At 35.2% G+C, this 20,195-nt stretch overlaps 1 protein-coding gene across 8 annotated transcripts in view; it reads left to right on the top strand.

The window, feature by feature from the left end:
* LOC123867059 overlaps positions 1-20,195 on the top strand; it is a 185,931-nt gene extending 165,736 nt beyond the window's left edge. For 3 of the 8 annotated variants that reach the window (XM_045908902.1, XM_045908896.1, XM_045908903.1), the window contains 10 exons: positions 35-79; positions 3,076-3,185; positions 6,582-6,749; positions 8,189-8,392; positions 10,693-10,818; positions 12,180-12,263; positions 13,485-13,627; positions 15,125-15,367; positions 15,731-15,907; positions 16,313-20,195. In XM_045908902.1, coding sequence (XP_045764858.1) covers positions 35-79; positions 3,076-3,185; positions 6,582-6,749; positions 8,189-8,392; positions 10,693-10,818; positions 12,180-12,263; positions 13,485-13,627; positions 15,125-15,367; positions 15,731-15,874 — 1,267 coding nt within the window. In that variant the 3' untranslated portion in view covers positions 15,875-15,907; positions 16,313-20,195. Of the gene's footprint in view, positions 1-34; positions 80-3,075; positions 3,186-6,581; positions 6,750-8,188; positions 8,393-9,800; positions 9,867-10,692; positions 10,819-12,179; positions 12,264-13,484; positions 13,628-15,124; positions 15,368-15,730; positions 15,908-16,312 lie in introns of all 8 variants that reach the window. The other 5 variants (XM_045908899.1, XM_045908897.1, XM_045908898.1 and 2 more) reach the window with 5 other exon arrangements.

Genomic DNA, 20,195 nt, shown 5'->3' with positions numbered 1-20,195 from the left:
TCATTTTGATGTTTCTTTCTTCTTGCATCATAAGAAAAAATCAAATGTACCACGCGGTGTCAACGGTTATGGCGATGAGGTAATTCTGCCCCGTAGGTGTAACACGACCTTGTATGTAACCCAGAACACATCCTTTACATACCTGTTGTACTAACCTACTTATCTAACCTAATTCAACTGTAAAACTATATCGATTCTTGTTTCCTGTCGCTATTTTACTATCTAAATGCTTTGGGTATGGTCCCTTCTATAGCTTTTAAAAGTTAGCATGCGCTAAAGTTCATTATATGCTACTCTTCTGTCTTCCAGTCTATATCTACTTACCTTAAAATAAGTATTGTACTTAACACACAATTGCGGTCATATGAGAGCGCTAATATATTGCTGTGTTGTGGTGTATCTTATCGTGGCACAAGGTGATTGAAATCATTTTATTAATACACTTAAGGTAATTATTAAGTACTACAGTACATTATATCCTGGTATTCTCGTCCGATATTAGTCGATCGCATCGCGGGATTGTATCGTCGCGTTAAACCACGTTGCTACAATACACCAGAACACAATAAGGTGTTCGCTCCTTTAGATTTTTACAAAAAATAACCAACTATTACTACGGTTCAGTTGCATACCAGACTGTTAAAGTTAAGTTACGGTTACGGTAAAATTTTGACAACCAGACAAAAAGCAGAGGGAGTTCTGCACATGTCAGATTTCCATGATTGATGTTAAAAGATGGCAAAAGAAATTACTCCATAACCTAATAAACTTTTGTTTTTATCGACTGTTAAAATTTAACCGTAACGTAAAGTTAAGCACCTTTTATGAAACTGGACCTTAGTTAGAATATTATGTACCACGACCCAAGTTTTATAACTCAATGAATTAATCTTTAAGTGATTCGCAGAGTAGGTAATTATTCTAGTAATCTAGTAGGTTGTCAGATACTAAATATCTAAGAATTTGATTTGCCACTAACAGTTATATTATTTTATAGTACGTATAGCAGGTAATAAAATAAAATAGAACCATAGCCTGATAAATAATTAATTCAAGCAAACAATGCAACATGCTAATAAGCTCTGATTATCTACTTCGTTCTACTGTCACTAAGTTATTTTCACTTTAGCTGATTACCAAACTTAGTTGTAATAACTCTAAATCATTGTTACAAAACTTAACCACTCAACTTAAAATATTATCAGTTATTTTAACGAGCCTGGTGGGTAATTTGCTGAGATTTAAATTTAAAGTTTTCAAATATTTTTACATTTCTCATAATTCATTGGGTTATTCCAGCATAAAATGAATTAAACAAGACTAATACCTATAATTTAAAAATTCAAAACTTCACTGCGGTTTGCTCTACGTATTACATAGTATCAATTAAGTTAATAATACAAATCATAAATGAGAATATTTAAAAAAAATTGAACAGTTTTAAAATAAGTAAGTTTTTTTTTTACAATCAATATATATATATATGTATATCTACACTATTATTAAAAATAAGTTGAGTTGATGAATTTGTAAGTTTGGATGTAGGTATAATCTCCGAAACTAATCATCCAATTTTGAAAATTCTTTCACTGATAGATAGCTACATAATCCACGAGTGCTATAAGCTATAAATTAGGTATATCACGAGGATAGTCGTGGGAAAAATCTAGTTAATTTCTAGTTAGTTTTTGGTAGGTATAAAAAAAGCATCGGGCACTCATGTTGTACCCGGCCACAACATTGAGTTTCAATAGAGCCTAAAATCTATGTTTAGTTCTCGAAAATCAAGGACTCAATTTGACGCAGTGTCAAGACGAATCCTTTAGTCCTAGAAGGGAAAACAGAAACGGACTTCCATACTTACAAACAGGCTAAAACATGATAAATATTATCTTTGGATAGTGCCACAGTATGATAAAAATACCCCTCAGCCATTTTTTAGTCTACAAAATGGTACCTAGGGATCTACGCGTAATCTACTAACAATACCCGCTCTAATTTTACCAGCAATTTACAATCCATTAGTCTGATGTGGGTTATTCTAAAAGCAAAGGCTTCAAGGGTGACTGCCAAGGTTGCCGGCGCGGTTGAGTTGAATGCTTGGTTCGAAGCAGAACCACACACTTGACCTTCGACGTCATAGATCAATATGAGTGACGTGTTTCTAACCCCATAGAGCTTGGATTTTATCCTCGTCTGTGATTTATTTTTTACCGATGACAAGCTAGCCCCTTGACTGTGATCTCACCTAGTGGTAAACGTTGATAGGTTCCAAGATGGCAATAAGCTAATCTTGAAAGGACAAGGCGGTCTTTAGTTTTTACTAAATCCCTAATTGCACAGATTGCCGGTAGAGGTTGGTGTACGAAATAATTACATTAGGAAATAAAGCTCTAAAAAAGAAAATGTAACTTTATACAAATGTGAAAGCGTCTTCATGACAAAATCATTTTATAAAAACATAAACCTATTGAAAAGTTCTATTATAGTGTAAAGGATTATTGAAATAATAAAAACGCTTGGGAATGAGTAGCAATTTCATTATTTTAATTATACATATTGTAAAATGGTGAAAATGGAAAAATACCCGGCTTTCGTTGTGGGCTCTTCTCAGACCTGGGTGCGTATGTAGCCCTCGTAGCTTTAGTTTTAAGTTAACGTAATTGATTTATCATCATTACATCATTCTCTTACAAATTCAACAACTTAAAATCAAAAAGATAAAAGTTTTGGGATTGACTTTGAAATCTATCTAGGTAATTAGATTTTAATTTTTAATAATTGTTATTTTTAATAAAATTTCTATTGTTATTGGTTATGAGATCAAATGTTTAGTTATTTATGATACACAAAACACACGCAAAATAAGTGGATAGTGAAATAAAGAGCAATTCTGGAAAATTACTTAAAATTATTATAATTGGCGTACCTACATACTGGGTTAAAGCAGTAAAAAGAGGGATGAAAAATTGAATACCATTTCTGTAGGCTTATCAGTAATGAAGTTGACAATCTTGTTGGTAAAAAGAAAATGAGATTTTTTAACAATTATACTAACGTATTTTTTTGCTTTAGACGAAATGGAGCCTCCCGTGATTTGAGAGGGGATTCTGACGCACACAACTTTCAAGAATATACTTACAAGAAAATTACACCCTGTGATATCTGCTCTCAAGTACTTAGAGGTAAGTAGGTACTCGTATTTACAATAATTATCTTAGTAACTAGAGGATGCCCGCGACTTCGTCCGCGTGGATTTAGGGTTTTTAAGATCCCGTGGGAACTGTTTGATTTTCCGGAATAAAAGTTGCTTATGTCAATTAGGTACAGGGACGCAAGCTACCTCGGTTCCAAACATGCGAATCGGTTAAGCGGATGGGTTTTTGGAAATCCCGTAGCAGACAGACACACTTTCGCATTTATCTATAATTTATCCCGTAGGAACTCTTTGATTTTCCGGGATAAAAAGTAGCCTATGTCCTTCCCCGGGATGTATCCCAAGTCTGTACCAAATTTCATTAAAATCGGTTCAGCGGTTGGGCCGTGAAAACGTAGCAGACAGACAGACAGACAGACAGACACACTTTCGCATTTATAATATTATTATGGATAAATCAGTAATAAAATACAAAAAAAAAACTTGCGGTGTCTCCAATAACCTAGAAATAAAACTTTCATTTTGCCTCCATGAAGTTTTAACCGAAAATTCATGTAACTTACTTTCAGAAATCTCGTATTCAGGATAAAAGATAAAGATTTTTTTGTTTGAATATGGGTACAAAAAATTACCTATACTATACCCTAGTTTACTTATTATAATAGAAAGACGTTGTAGTTAACTCTTTTCGTACCCCTTAGGCTCCTACTCTTCTATCAGTGGTACGAACTTACCTATTGTGATGGATGGCTGGTACAGATAGCTTTCAACGATAAGGCCGCAAATACTAGTTGCTCTGTTATGTTTATTAACCCCCGACCCAAAAAGAGGGGAGTTATAAGTTTGACGTGTGTATCTGTGTATCTGTCTGTGGCATCGTAGCTCCTAAACCAATGAACCGATTTTAATTTAGTTTTTTTTTTGTTTGAAAGGTGGCTTGATCGAGAGTGTTCTTAGCTACTCATATAATCCAAGAAAATGGTTCAGCCAATTAAAAGTTATCAGATCTTTTCTAGTTACTATGACTCACCTGTCGGGGGTGTTATAAATTTTTAATTTACACTTGTTTTATGTAATTATTACGGTATAGTAAAGAAAATATTCAATAATGTAATCATATTTAGTACATAACATTGTTGATAATATGATTAGGCGCCAAATTGAAGGTCATAACTATACGCGTCTGCCACCGCCTGGCACAGCAATAATGTCATTCCACACAAAAATAACATTGTATTGTGGTACCTTACACAAACCGTACCATAATCCATAATTGCCCCACTGCGTAGTTGCTTTTGTTCTTATTCAACCTGTTACGTGTCATTATTAAACGATCGTTTATTAACCGACTTCAAAAAAAGAAGAGGTTCTCAATTCGTCGGAATCTTTTATAAACCTATATCTAGATAGGTAGGTATCTATTTCGTTAAAGATTTTTTAATTTCTTTAATAATTTTCTTCAATTACCGGTTGTACCTCTCTTCAGTAACTCTTCTCTTCTTTTTTTTTAGTAACTCGTTCTCAGATCTAGGTAGGTACTTATTCTGATAAAATGATAATCAATTAAAATTTTAAAATAATATTCATAGGTGTAATTTAAAGCAAATGACCTGCAAACACACGTGTGGCTAAAATCCATTAGTACGATCCCAATTAATCTCATTAATAATAATGATTAGTGTTTTACTCACACAACATAAGAGATCAAATTAATTTATTATTAAGTTTTAATGAAGTGATTATTATTAAAGCATTGATTTTATTTTATTTTAACTCAAAAGTTTTATCTAGGAAACTTTTCGTAACCTTTTGTCGATTTATACTTATAGGCTATAATATAATAATTTAATATTACTACTAGTCATCTTAATACTTAATACTATGAAGTACGAACTAGAAATTAACTGTGGTGTAAAGGATCCTTACTTACAAGCACACTGTATACATGCAGATATTTACTATAAAACAACATTATTTTTACATAACATAAAGTGACTATATAAGTATTACTCGCAAGTGGAAACTTAGGTGCATTATAAATTATATTAATACTTATGTAATTACCATTAAGAAAATAAGACAGGGAAATGTTTGTATTTAATTGTAACATAAGTTATAAGAATAGTAATATTAAATAAGTATATTTTACATACAATATGATAGATAAAGATAGATATAATATGTATAATCATTGCTTCTTCAATATGCTGTTGTAATGCAAAGAATATGTAATATGTATACGGATATATTTTAGCAACATCTATAAATTGTGCTTTTTAAAATATTATAAATAAAAACATAAGATGATATTGTTGTCTAGTAAAAATAATGAAATTTGAATTGTAAATTAGTAGGTACTAACTATTATAGATAACAATTAACAGTAAGTAGGTACCTTCCCATAGGCCTATACCTACCATGTGACTAGTCATCTTACAGTTGAATTACGCGCGTCAAGTCGTACTCCGAATAAAGTGGGTACTTGCTTATATTTCAATGAAAAATTAAAATTAACGTTTATTACCAAACTAACTAGTAACATTTAGGCCACCTTTAAGATTTTCGGTCAACGGCGATGTAGGGCGCCGACAGCTTTGAGGTTTACAATTAATAATAATTTTCAACGATTATTTCACGACATAAAACAAAATGAAATTAGAATACCTAGGAGTTCTAAATTGTGTGAATGAGGCCGCGAATGGTTTATTTCAATATCTCGTTGCTGCAAGCTTGCTACTAGTGTATAAGGTCAATACCACAAAAGTTTAAAAGCCGCATAATTCTAACATTGAATGCAGATTCCTAGTGGAATGATAAACGTGTACCACCACACTGTCTAACCCACTTAGGAGATGATTTTCAAAAATCCCAAAAGAATATTCGAATAGCTTCTGTGTGATTAATGATGATACGGTTTATAGTCTTAAATGTAACTTTCTATCATCAGCCAAGAGCTGTGTCTTTTAGCTTGTCTGTGAGCTTTCCGCCAGTTAACGAGTAACAGTCATCAAAGTGCAATAATATTGAATATAGAGACCACAATTGAGATTATAGAGACCACAGACCATAGAGTTTTTTAAATATAAGTAGCGAGCAAATAAGCAAGCGGTCCGATGTTAAATGATAACCGCCACTCGCCAATCGCCACAAAAATTTACAGCACCAGAGGAACCGTCAATGCATAGTACCAGACAGTGCGTAAGTTGACCCATCCAATGGCCTTAATAAATTGCATCTGTTATGGGCGGTCCTTTGCATAATTTCACCAAGCTGTTTGCCAGAAAAAAACTCGTAAAGCGAAAAACAAATTCTCTAAAAACCATCACATCATCACAACAACGAGCACTCTATCATAAATGATACGGCGTAAAAGAAACTTATATCGATTGCATAGAGACATGTAGATTGTTTTGAATTTCCTCAGGGCACACGCGTCAGGGTCTACGATGCAGAATATGTAAGATGAACGTGCACACAGATTGTATGCCGCAAGTTGGCAAGTGTCAGACCAAGTCGCGCCTCCTCAGGAGACAGAAAAGCACATCGGAAATCGAAGCACACCGGATACAAGAAGCTGCATTCGACGAAGAAAGTAAGCTTCTCGGGATTTAATACTTCCATTGCAGTCATGAGGATTATTTAATGGCGAGGGAAAATTCTTTATCAAAAATTGACACTTGTAATCATTCTAATCGCTTTCTTAACAGGGCTGTCTCCGTCACTCGTTTCCACTCGTTTCATACAATCGTAGTTCCAGTTTCATTTGAATATTAAGCAACCAAAGTCCATGAAATTTTGCAGACATATTCTAGAAACTAATATCTATGTCTGTGGTTTTCCAGATTTCTGTTAAAATATTCGGTTTCATAGTTACGCGGTGTTAAAAATTTTCATACAAATCTTTGAGCCCCTGTAATTTTAAAACTACATATTTTTAGAAAAATCTAAAACACCACAGACACAGATATTAGTTTCTAGAATATGTCTGCAAAATTTCATGAACTTTGGTTGCTTAATATTCAAATGAAATTGGAACTACGATTGTATGAAACGAGTGGAAACGAGTGACGGAGAGAGCCCTGTTAAAATTATTTACTGATACATTATGTAAAATTAACAAATGAGTATGTAGGTGATTGTAAAACTCAGTAACAAGATAGGTAACTAATTCTGAACTAACTAAACTAATTCTTTTCGACGAAATGGAACACGTCTGCCTGTTCACTTCGTGGATGGTAAGTTCTGTTCATAACGAAAATTCTATGTCTATACGTGTTCGTGCAGCTAAGCTATCATTACGTTTAAAATTAATAATACGCATTCTTATGATTCTCAATATAGTACCTACGATCTACGTAATATTTTGATGTTGGTGATGCGCGAATCTGCATTTATATTTCCCCTTTTATTACTGCAAAATATTTACCACATACCTAGCCATAATAATACTTACTACTGTAATAAATTTTGGAATAGGTACTTAAACTTAACGACAACGCTGGTAAGGTATCATGATACACGTAACAATTTTTAATGTCACCCATAGCATTTTATGGGTGCTACAGATTTATTTGAAAAATAAATGAAAATTGCAAATTGCACTGGCAAATCATGAAGCTTTTGTGTATTCAACACACAACATCGCAGTACAAACACGCATCATTAGTACACAACCGGGAACTAACTTCACATTGTCCAGGGGTGGAGGATGGCTGGCTGCCAGGGCAGAGACTTACCAAGATCTCTTTCAAGAGATCAGTCGAGTTCGATGACGATTTCGATAGCTACTATGACGAGGGTACGGTATGAGTCAGTGCGGATTGCCCCCAGTTCACCCAGTCCTGCATTTTAACTAATCAGATTGCCAAACACTGCCATTTCAGACAAGGAACAGGCGCCCTTACAAAGCTGTCCCTAGTATCTATCTACCTACTAACAAAATACTATAGACCGAGTCGTGCTCATGTCTGTCGGGAACTAACGCCGTGCAACAGCGACCGCGTTTGTATTAATGTTTCGCTCGGTGCTCAGAGGAGGAAGTGGATCAGACCTACCAAGTTCTGAAGCGGGCCAACGAAATATCGAAGCCCGGGGGCGGCGCGGGCGCTGCGGGCGGCCCCGTAGTGCGCGTGTCGGCGGCGCCGGAGCAGCCGCCGCCCGCGCGCTCGCCGGCGCGGCCCGGCGCGGGGCTGGCGGGGCTGGCGGTGGCGCCGCAGCCCGTCTCCTCCAGCTCAGGTCTGGTGCCGCACCGAGCTCGCTCGCATCTCCGCTCGAGCGCCACGACGGTCGCGCGGCGCTTCACTCAGTTCACTCGTTTTCAGTAGTGTCGATTTGTTTGCACGCATCCTTATGTCGGGGCGCAGGGCGGGGGCGGGGTGCGGTCGGTACTGAGCGGCGCGGTGTTGTCGGTAGGCGCAGCGGCGCGGAGCGAGAGCGGCGTGCGACGGCGGTTGTTCGCCGGCGTCAAGAGTTTGTCCATGTGGGGATCGCGGTCGCGCCGCGGCTCCCCGCAGCACCGATCCATTTCCCTGCCGGAAAGTACGCGTCCACGGCTGCAGTAGCATCGCATTGCTCTCTGTCTGACTGCATTGAGCTTTATGTTCCGTCTTTTGTTGGGCTCCCGTTCCTACTTTCGTTGTGTGTTTTTGTTTTTGTTTATTTATGTTTATTTAATGTATACCTAGGTGTTAGTATCGAGTAGGGTAACTAGATGAAGCTCGAGAACCATGCTGTAGCTGCTTTACCCCGTCCTCCCACTGGATGTTATGTTTCACGTCACAGAAAAGACATTTTGACTTGACCTTCATTTCCTTTTATGTATTTAGTTTATTTAGTTTCCTTACTTATTTGTTCATCTTATTTTCTTTATTTATTTTTTGTTCGCTCGTTATCTTTCCAGAATCTGAAGAGACGCCGACGCGACCTTTCGGACAACCCTTATGTTTCATAAATGAAAATGGCGATCCCCCGCCTTCGATTCTCAAGCCCACGGCCAGCGTGCGCAAGAAAAAATGACTATAATTAATCAGGGGAATGAGATCATAGTATCATTTTATTAAGAAAAAGCGCTAGCCTAGTGCTTTTGCCGGCTCACCCGCGTGAGCTGCTCGCGAGTCCATGTTGCCCCGAAACGCCCCGCGTTCTGTGATATGTATATTGTTACTGTTACAATAAAAATCATAATTAAATCGCTTTATTTTTTCGGTCCTTCTACCAGTATGCACATTACATTTTATATTGGGCGCCTCTAACTTCGGGCAAGCACTTGAATGAGTAAGTGTGCATGGCTTGCCGCGTGTCGTGCTGATGATCGCATGCGTTTGTCTTCGGCGATTTGTATTTAATTCACGGATCAGCTATATTTCAACTGCACCAATTCACAAAATACTAACTGTATATAACTATTAGATACTATTCGAAGCGGTTTAAAATTACACTACTAACTTTTTAAAAACACGCTACCACAAAATAAACGCTACAAAACATGGAAAAAATATTTTTAATATGGTTAGGCGGACGCGCGGCGGATTCCCTCTTTTTTCGCTTTTTGCATACCTTGTTTACTGAGTTTACAGGGCGACACCGACGCGAGGAACGATGTAGTAACAATTTTTACACACCAGACTCCGTTTACTTCACACAGGTTCGATGAGGAACTCCAAGAGTGCTCAAATGTTGAGGCAGGCAGACCGCACCAGTCCCTTACCTGGTACCAAACATCATTTGTACATAAGCGATTCCCCGTAGACCTCTTCTGTGTTAAGAGATTCGTTGCATTTTGTTGCCTCTCATTCTTAATTATGATGACACACTTTTACTGTTTTGTCGAACCTAAATTGCCTGGTGACGAGTTACAAGATCTGGTGATATTTAGCCTTATTAAATACCTACTTACTTATACTCATCATACATAAAGATATCATTGAATGAACATTGAGTCGTATTGTAGACTTTTATATTATAATTAGTAGCAATCTGTAGGTTTCGTCTCGTAAACTCCATTCAGTACTTCATACCTACCTACATATTTGTGCATCTTGATTCACGTTTTTTAAATATTTCTTCAATTTTTGTTGCAAGGCTTACGCACTGATAAATATTATAATATGTATTTTACTTTGAGTATATGTGTGAAATGAGCTAGTTTCTAAGTATTGATGTAAACTCCTCAGTTAAATCAGTAACTGTGGCGATACGATCTTTGAATTTTTTTTTATGAAAGGAACTCATATTATAATTGTTATAATCATAATCATGATTGAATTCTAGCTTATTTAATAATCAAGCTGAGTTATATTTTATTGCAGGTTTGCTGATCAATAGCTTACTTAAATCAAAAGTAATTCACGCTTATTTTAATCATTCAGAAATGTCAAAGCAAAGTCTTAACATTTAAAATAAGTAGTTGATTATTCATTCATTAAAGTAAGACAGAAAATAGCTAAGTGTAATAAGGGGTCAACTGAAAATGGTGATTTTGTTGAAGTTGTTAGATCTGGTAAGTTCCCAATGCTCATACTGCATGACTGTTATAGCGCCGCACTCACCGAGACGCCAAAAGTTGAACCTTAGGATGAAGAGTCTGTCCTTGGATTCGCCTGAGTGTGGAGAGCTGAGACGTCGCCCTAGGGACCAACCTTCACAAGGCAGCCGAGTATTATGTACGAACATCGCTAGTAATCAAACATGGGCCCAAAAAACCTTACCACATTTTATATTATATTCAGCCACATACAGATTTTTATCGAAAAGTTTCTAACTTAGGAAACTTATGTTGCGAAACTTTTGAAACTCTCAAGCATATTCTTTAAAGGGCTTTAGACATTGAAAAGGGTTTCTTCGAAACTACTTATGAATTTGACATAAGTTCGGAACATTTAAAAGCGTTGATCCAAAATTATTATAATTACAATAACAGCACCACAACCAACCAATCGATATGCTATGAAACATTTTCTATTCGCTTGGTATTAGATACAAAGCTAATGAGTTAAAATTTATTGCTCTTGTAATGTGTTCAACATGATCTGTAAGTCTCGATTGTTTATTGCAACACGATGCTGGCATCGTTTCAGCTAGCTTTTACCAGTATACGTTTGAAAACACAAAGGTAAAGTCGAGCATTTTTCTTTATATAGTAACTTAGATATTACAAATCTGTAAAGGCGATTCTAATGTCTTTCTTTAAACTAAATTTAGAGTAGGTTTCTGCATCTTTTTATTTTTAATATTCCTAAAAAAGGATGCCAAATGAATTTTAAATTAACAACTCAAAATTTTGGTGCTCGTCTACTTTGTATTTATTTAAATTTAAGTATGTGAGAATCAGAATCCTTATCAAAAATTTCTTTATTTTTATGGAACGGTTTTTTGGACTCAAAAATTAAATTGGTGTCAATAAAGCGATGTCTTGTAACCACGAGCAATGTTGAATGTTCACTACTACTTTAACAGGACATTTAAATATTACGCCATGCTTTACATCCAACACGTATATTATTTAAATTTTTCAATAATATCAAGTCTTGAAGGCACTGACTGTTATTGTGATAACTTAACATGTTAAATAATTCAGCACACTTGGCCTCTCCTCCTGAATTTTCACAAAACTTAGGCATAACATTATAACTCTGTGCAAAAGTTTCGAGACTCAGAATTGTTAAAATGTTATCATCGTCGCAACGTTCTTTCTTTATATCAGATTGTTTTTTTTTTTTTTGAGCTCTATAAAATATAAAATTGGCGTAATTTATGAATGGCCTGCCTTGGCTTAGCTTGTGTTTGTCTTAGTAATTACTCGTTGCCTACACTATCTCTATAATATTATCCTGATGATGTGCTTTCTACGTCGTGAAGTGGTAACCGAAAGTCTTGCTATTCGGTATTTTTGGTCCAACAAAACAAAATGTGCTCAGAATTTTATGGTCCTGCTACACGTGAAACAAAGGATGTATGTACTATCTGTCACTTATTTCTCTTCTTTGATTTTGCATGTAGACTCACAATTTTTTTATTTTTCTAGGTGACTACAGAACATATTGCATGAGATATGGCTCCAATAGAATAAGTAACCATATGATTCATCACTTTGCCAATTCTCAATCATGTACGTTTTTTATGGATACTCTACATTTTACGAAATACAACCGCAATATAATACTCTACATTTATGAATATGAAAAAATAAAATTTTATTTCATTCGCTCTAAAAGTTGTTCATAATTTATTCATTTATCTAAAATTGCGGTTGCTTTTAGTTAAATGTTAAGAGGAAAGCTGAATATTTATTTTGCAAAGGCTTATGGTGTCAGTATCAAACGAGTATTCGTCATTACAGTATTGTAGTTACAATTTTCATATAATATTTCACTAACCTTTTATTTTAACAGTAATGTTTTTCTTAGTTAAGTATATTTCATGTAACCGTAAAGACACCAAAACTCATTAGAGATTCAGATCATTTTATTGATACAACATGATTGGCCTTGCGACATAAAAGATAAGGTGTTGTTATGACTATCTTAAATTAAAACAGAATTGTTGCATGCTTATCATTTTGGTTTGATTGTTTCTGACTGCTCCTGATATAATATGCGTGTCGATTTATTTTAGTTTTCAGTACAAATTACGAAACTAGCTGAAAATGGAAACCGAACTAAATTGTTAAATCTGATAACTTTATTAAGCCAACAAAAGTTATTGAATACGTTTATTTGCATAGTATTATTGTCAGATAATAATATAGTGGTCAATTTTTTTTGCAATAATATTTCAAATATGTTAATTACGATTTCGAACATACATAATCAAGTATATACTTGACGTTAGTTAAATTCCATTATTTTCCATTCCAAATCCACAGAAGTAGTCATACAAAATCAATTTGAAATAACAAAACGAAGCAGATCCTTATTTTGTAGTACGATAAAACCAAACGATTCTGCAAGGTTCAAATAAAAACGTGGACATAGGTACATATATTTCAATCCAATCCACTGAAAGCAGTATTCTTTTGACTATCTATTATATTATACCTCTCAGATTTTTTTATCGTGACGAAAAGGGATTAACTATTAGGGTTATGCTATTCTTTCAGACACTTATTTACTACTTGTGTCTTGTCACAGGAAAATACATATTTGCAAGTGTTTTCTCATAAGATAATCAATTGCCTCGTAACATAATGCCAATTTATACCTCTTCAACTAACTTATCATAATCTTGTGAATTGTGGCTTAGTCAGCTAACTTCGTAAACTAATGGACAGTGCTAGTTTTTCATAAAACGCTTACACGAAAACCTAACCGTCTGCATGATGGGTATACAGCACCATCGTCGCCAGTACACAGCCGAAGACACTTGAGTGCTCGAATGGGTCGCATGAGCAGCGTGGAACTGCCCGATGAGCCGGATAAGAGCCTGTCATCCAACAGCACTAGTCCATGTCCGTCGCCAGTCAAGCAACATAGCGTAAGTACAAACCTTGAAATACTACTCGGTCAAGCTAAGTTTGCACCTCGCGTCGATTACGTCACACTGACGCTTAAGTACGGTATGCGAACCGTACTGGACAAGAGGACCGCGGGTAGGTGAGCGGGGAAGTGGGAGAGGCACCGCATTCCAGCGAGGTGCAAACTTAGCGCGACCGAGTTGAGGAGCTGGAGGACAAAACTTTGCAATTGCACTAATAAAATTCCACAGGAGGATCACAAAACTGAATGAAAGCTGTTGAAGCGATACTGTAATCATACCGTTTTGATCGTGGTCACTATATTGGAGACAATTTTAGCCCATTTTTAGGCAGTTTGGTTGGAAATGAACTCAGATCAAGTACCTATTCAGTGCACCAAAAACGTCCAAAAAAAAACGATTGTGATCAGAAGTGTAAATGCACCAATTTGTTCGCCAGCTCCTCAATAACTAGAAGAAGTAAAGGAAAAACTTTATTGCACACCAAACACAATAATTAAAACGAATATTTTTTTCTGCAAATTTTACAATAAAACTTATAGCTTCAGCCTTAATCTAGTTACTGTTCAAATCATGCTCTCGTGGAATGTTGCCAAGAATACTGGCTGCATTTCTGAGCTAAACAGCCAGGCTGAGCCGGGCATTAAGCCAGCCAAAATAAAATAAAGCTATTTCTAATTAGCGTTTGCCCGCGGTTTTAAAAATCCTTCAAATTAATAATTTTCTAATACATTATATCAAAAACTGCGGAAACCCCTTTAAATCTTCAAGATAAAACGCTTTTAGCAATCTCTGTTTTTCATCCTCGCCCAAGTTCTTTTGGTTCAATGGTTTAGCCATGGAAAGGTAACAAACAGATAGAAAAGACACACTAATATTAAATAACATATAGGTAGGTATGTATAAGGGCTTCGTCGGTTCAAAGGAATTCTTAGTTCTTCGACAAGATCGTAACACCATCTAGCAGTTATTATACAGAAGAAATAACAAGCTAAATCGCTACCAATCTGTCGAAAGAGACAAAATATAGTAGACTTGGGCGCGTTTGGAACCCTCGTAGCTCTAGTTTTAAGTTTACGTCATTTAATTAATCATCACCACTATCTATACTTATCGATTATCATCTTTCAAACCTAACAAATCTGACAAACAAAAGGTGCACAATAGTAGACTTTGAATAAATAATTTTGACTTTTGAGTACCACGTGCATCATGCGATATGCAGCGCCCGCCCTACCACTACTAAACATACAGATAACCAAGCAAGCAATACGCACCACACAACACACTCAACGTACGTATCACTTCGACACCAGACCATCCTCAAATGTTGTGCATTGTGAAGTCACATATACAAATTCCTGCACGTTTAGTAGTGGCAGGTAGATATTTTGTCTGTTTCGGCGCATTATTTATTCCAGTATGTATGATCAACTTTCGTAAAATAACGCCGACTTCTATCCCACGTCTACCAATTTATATTATTTTTAATTTCAGAAGCATCAGCGACTATTACCTACAAACTTGTACGTGGTTCTTTACAACTTCAAGTCGCGTCATGCCGATGAACTGGACCTGAAGGCGGGCTACAAGGTGACAGTGATCGATACTTCCGACCCTGATTGGTGGAAGGGCAAATGCTTGGGCAAGATTGGTTACTTTCCATCAAAGTACTGCACCAAGCTCCATGCTGGAGAACGACCTCTTCAAGTAACGCATAATTTGCAAGTAGGCGGTGAGGTAAGTACCAAAAGACAAATTTGTAGAATTCGTAATCATTTATCAAAGCTTTTACGAACACGTATTTTTGTCATATCCCTTCCAAATGTTGGTAACGAAGGCTTTTCATTTGGCAAGCAATTAAATTAAGACGAAGCTATCCCATTGAATTTTTTTTAAATCGTTCTTTACTGGAGCTAAGTACCTATATTTTGTGCCAAATAGAATCTAGTAGGTATAGGTACCTACTAGATTCTACCTACTAGGTACCTACAGCTCGTATAAAACAATATCTAGGAAAAATCTCAAGTTTCTATATTATGTTATCAAGCTGTTTGAGCTGTAGGTTGGTATGTCAATAACTATTTTTTTTTTAATTTCAAGACGTCGGATGGAGAGCCCGGTCTGATGCTTCTTCGCGATCAGATCGTCATTCAAGTTGCGGATGAGCTCGACGGCATGGTGATGATTCGCTCGGGCGATAACCGCCAGGGTGTGTGTCCGTCGAAGTATCTACAGGAGGTGTGACGCTTCAAGCTACCCCACTTTAATGTTATGAGGGTATGTTGAGTAACTTTTGATCTTCCTTTCCTAGTAGGTACTATCTTGTATTGGAGGTTGGCAACCATGAAATCGGTGATAGCCTAGTGATTAAGCCGATGGACTTTTAACAGGAGGGGCCGGAGTTCGATCTCCAGAATCTTCTGACTCTGAAACGGGTGGACCTTCAAGAATCCTGTGGGAACTGTTTATTTTTCGGCCATAAAAAGTAGCCTATGTCCATCCCCGGAACGTAAGCTAACTTACTCTTTATTTTTCATTGAAATCGGTAAACCGTTGGGCCGTGAAAAGGTAGCAGACAGACAGACAGATACACCTTCGCATTTATAATATTCGTATGGATTATGAATAGATCAATTGACGACGGGGAGCAAATTTTTGATTTGCGCACTTGTTATTTTACAGAGGCGTAGCTCATTGTCCGAAGACTGTAGCAAGTATTACGAACCGAAACCGAAACCAACCCGCAGTGCTCCAGTGACACCCTGCGACAGCGAAACCTCCACCTGGTCGGAGACATACGAATCGTTCAGAACACGGCAATCTGACAAAGCCAGCTACGAAGCATCGACAGAAGGCATGTGGTGGTGGCGAAGACCCTTAGGCGTGAGAAGAACAACTTGCAGACGTTGTGGAGCCTCATCTTCCAGCAGACCCTTGCAAATGACTGCATGTGTACCGCCAGATGATTATTACGACTATCAACGCCCGATCACGTCTGGTGATCGACCTCTGAACTTCTTTAGGCAATTGTTTCTTTAGATTTTTTTTTATCTGAATTGTTTCTCTTGATCTATGAGTTACTTATAGATTTATTAGCGTACTTCAAGTATTTTTTTGTGAGTACAATACATAATCAAAATACCTACCATCTATGTACGTAAGTATTTATGAAATACTGAAACCAACCAACCATCAAAAGGATCTAAATACCTACAAACGAACAAAACATCTGGATGGTACTCACTCTCCTATGTTCTTAATACCTACTTATTTAAGTAGGTATGCTTTTTAGGTAGGTTCTTTAATATAAAAAAAAACTATCTTGTGTTTAAAGTTTAGAATAGTTTAGAAAAAGATAAATTTTAGTTTTAATTTTATTATTTCTCAGTTTCCTACCTCTGATAAAATCCTTGCGCTGTTTTACCTACTATTTTGGAAATTTTATATTTCTTAAGGCCTATTTATTAATAATGAAATCCTTCCATAATTAGGGTTATTTTAGAATATTTTTTATCTTTGCGTAATTATATACAATACATAGCGACATATCATTTATAAATACAAGTATACCATAAATATAAAAAAAAATTATATACAAATGAACTCCTTGCCGTATATATTGTTATTAAATTATATATTCGTGTTTAGCTAAATGTAAGGAATGTATTATTTAATCATTAATTATAAATAAAGCTTTATGGTTTTTTTTATTAATAATCCGTTTCTTGACTTTTTAAAATATCTACAGATACTAATTGTTTGATAAAAAAGCGTGCCAGTGGCGGATTAAGAGTGGGCCGCCGCTTCTAAGCTTCTAAATTTTGAGATTTTAAGTTTAAAATATGTTTAGTAAATAAAAACCATTATGGTGTTAGAGGCCTCCGTAAAATAAGAACGAGAAAGTCGTGGATACCATATGAACGTTTCTGATATAAAAGAAAAATTTTTGCTTGCACTTTTATTCAATATTTTATGTTTAATTGAAATACATATTTAAATTCAATATACGTGTACAGTAAGAATTTTCTGTTCATTTTCAAATCCAGTAAGCATTTTTCTATAAAAGTCATTAAAAAATCGTGCTGGCTTTGCTTGCACTGTTATTTAATGCTACTTGCTGATCTACTTGTTTTATATTATTTTTATTGGTGCCTAGGTATCTCTTCTAAGTTTTATTTATTTCAGTGAAAAACTAGGGCTTCTTACATTTTATTACAAAATCGTTACTTATCGTTCGACTCCTCCTCTGAGGGAGTCGAACCCGCGAAAAAAAACATTGAAGAAAACGGGGACCTCATTTAGGTCGCTGCCCAGAGACCAGAGATAGCTTGCATCCCAGGCATTCCCGGAGATAGACCTGGGCTACTTTTTGTCCCGGAAAATTATGGAGTTCCCGCGAGATTAAAAGGTCCTAAATCCACGGAGATGAATTCTCGAGCATGATCTATTTGGTACAGAGATAAATTGCATCCTGGAAATGGATATAATATGCTACTTTTCATCCAGGAAAATCGGAGTTCCCGTGGGATGTATAAGAAACCTGAATTCGCGGGCATCATCTAGCCCGCTAGCATCTAGGGCTATCTATAGGTAGGTCAATACCTATCTATATAAGTTATCTATAATATGATTATGATAATGGTAGTTACCACAGTGATATTTTACAAAATACTTGTAATAAATAGCTTGTTTAATGGATATGTGAGTGGTGAACAATGACCATATTAATAACTAAACTATAATATTTCTTGGTTATATTTTGTTTTCATTTATGTCCTTTGTTGTTTATCGTGATGATAAGTAATCAAACTATTGTAGAAAACAATTGTTTCTTAATATCTAGATATTATACGTTGGTACAAGACTTTCTGGTTGAATTTTTAAACTGATTTACATAATTTTATTTAATTAATAAAATGATCAATATTTTCTAGGTCTATACTTATAATTTTTAGGTCATCCATAAGGTGATTTAGTTAGCTTAAGAAAATTATGAACGTCGTTAAATCTCAATTATCATGAAATTATATAGATTTAGCAAATTGCAGTGTTAAAAATCCTACGCTATGATAATGTGTAGAATTCAAATAGCAAAGGTACCTAAATACAAAGTCAATTTTTCTTTGTTAAGCTCCTTAGTAGGTATAGTAGAGCCATTTTAAAAAGCCCCTTTTGACATTTCGCAAAAGTAACTGTCTACTTAGTATTAGATTTTACATCTCACCAACGTTGATAGAATTCGAGCGTTGAAACACAACGCTCGAATAAAACGATAGAGTAAATTGGGCTTCATTTGTGCCACCAGTTTTATTTTCACAGTATTTCCGCTTGGAGCGCTGGCTTTAGATCTATAAACAAACTTGAGCCATTTTACTTTGACGATAAAGTTTTTCGACGCTCGAGTTCTACCAACGTTGCGTTGGCGAGATGAAAATCTTATGCTAAACCTATTGACCACTGACCGCCTCACTTTGCACAGACCACAAAATATTATGATCACTGACGTTTATTCTTATTTTAACAACAGGACGTTGTCTTTTAATATGAATGAATTCGGAGAGCTCCCCATACAAACGGAGTTTCATTCCTATTTGAATATTATAAGCTAATCAAACCCGATGTAATTTTTTATATACTTAAGTACTGTACAACCAAATATTACCAATAGGTATGTAATAAATATCTTAAATACTTATATTATTATTATTTTAAATTTAAAACAGCATTGAGTACCTACCTAGATATATTTTTGAGAAACCAATCTGTAAGTATCAAAAGATTGACAGTATAATATAGATTTTCTTCATATAGATACATATTATATTCAGCAAATACCGTCAAAAGTTGCTTTTTAAATTCGCTCTACGATGTATTTTATATTTCGTTACTTGTTAGCTAACTATGGAAGCTTTAGATGTACGAAAAAGACAGCATGCATAAAAATACCTATTGCAATGATATTACATAATATATTTTTATCATAATAAATATTATGTAATATCATTAATTAATCGTATTATGTTTATTTAACACGTTTAAACCGTCCCCTTGAAAATTAAGTGTAATTGACAAAATATAATGTTGTACCTATTATATGAAATTACTAAACATTCCTTACGTAAAACATTGTTTATAAAATATTATAATATTACAAATTATACCTACTTAATATTAAAGAATTTAAAATACCTAGATAGGATGGATCTTAATAATTATGAACTTTATTTTTAAAAACTTAAAGAAATTCCTGAATTTTTCTTGTGTTAATAGTTAATTTATATATTTGCCGTATAAGATTTGTTACCAAAATCAAAAAATTATATTATGTAAATAATTATATCATGTTTAACTACATAAAATATCCGTATTTTGGTGTGAGCACATTTAATAAAAATATAATTGTACAAAATATATAAATCGCATAATCTATATATAAACTTAAAACGCATCGCGCGTGTAAAGAGAAAGTAAAAATGTATTACACCACGATTGTATTTAATTACAAAGAACCAAATAATGAATTTGATTATTGTTTATTAGAACTTAACTTTTAGCTAGATTTAGG

This window comes from Maniola jurtina, chromosome 7 (assembly GCF_905333055.1).
Source record: "Maniola jurtina chromosome 7, ilManJurt1.1, whole genome shotgun sequence".
Lineage (NCBI taxonomy): Eukaryota > Metazoa > Arthropoda > Insecta > Lepidoptera > Nymphalidae > Maniola > Maniola jurtina.
Note: the sequence above shows the minus strand (reverse complement) of the source record. Positions and strands in the feature narration are given on the sequence as shown.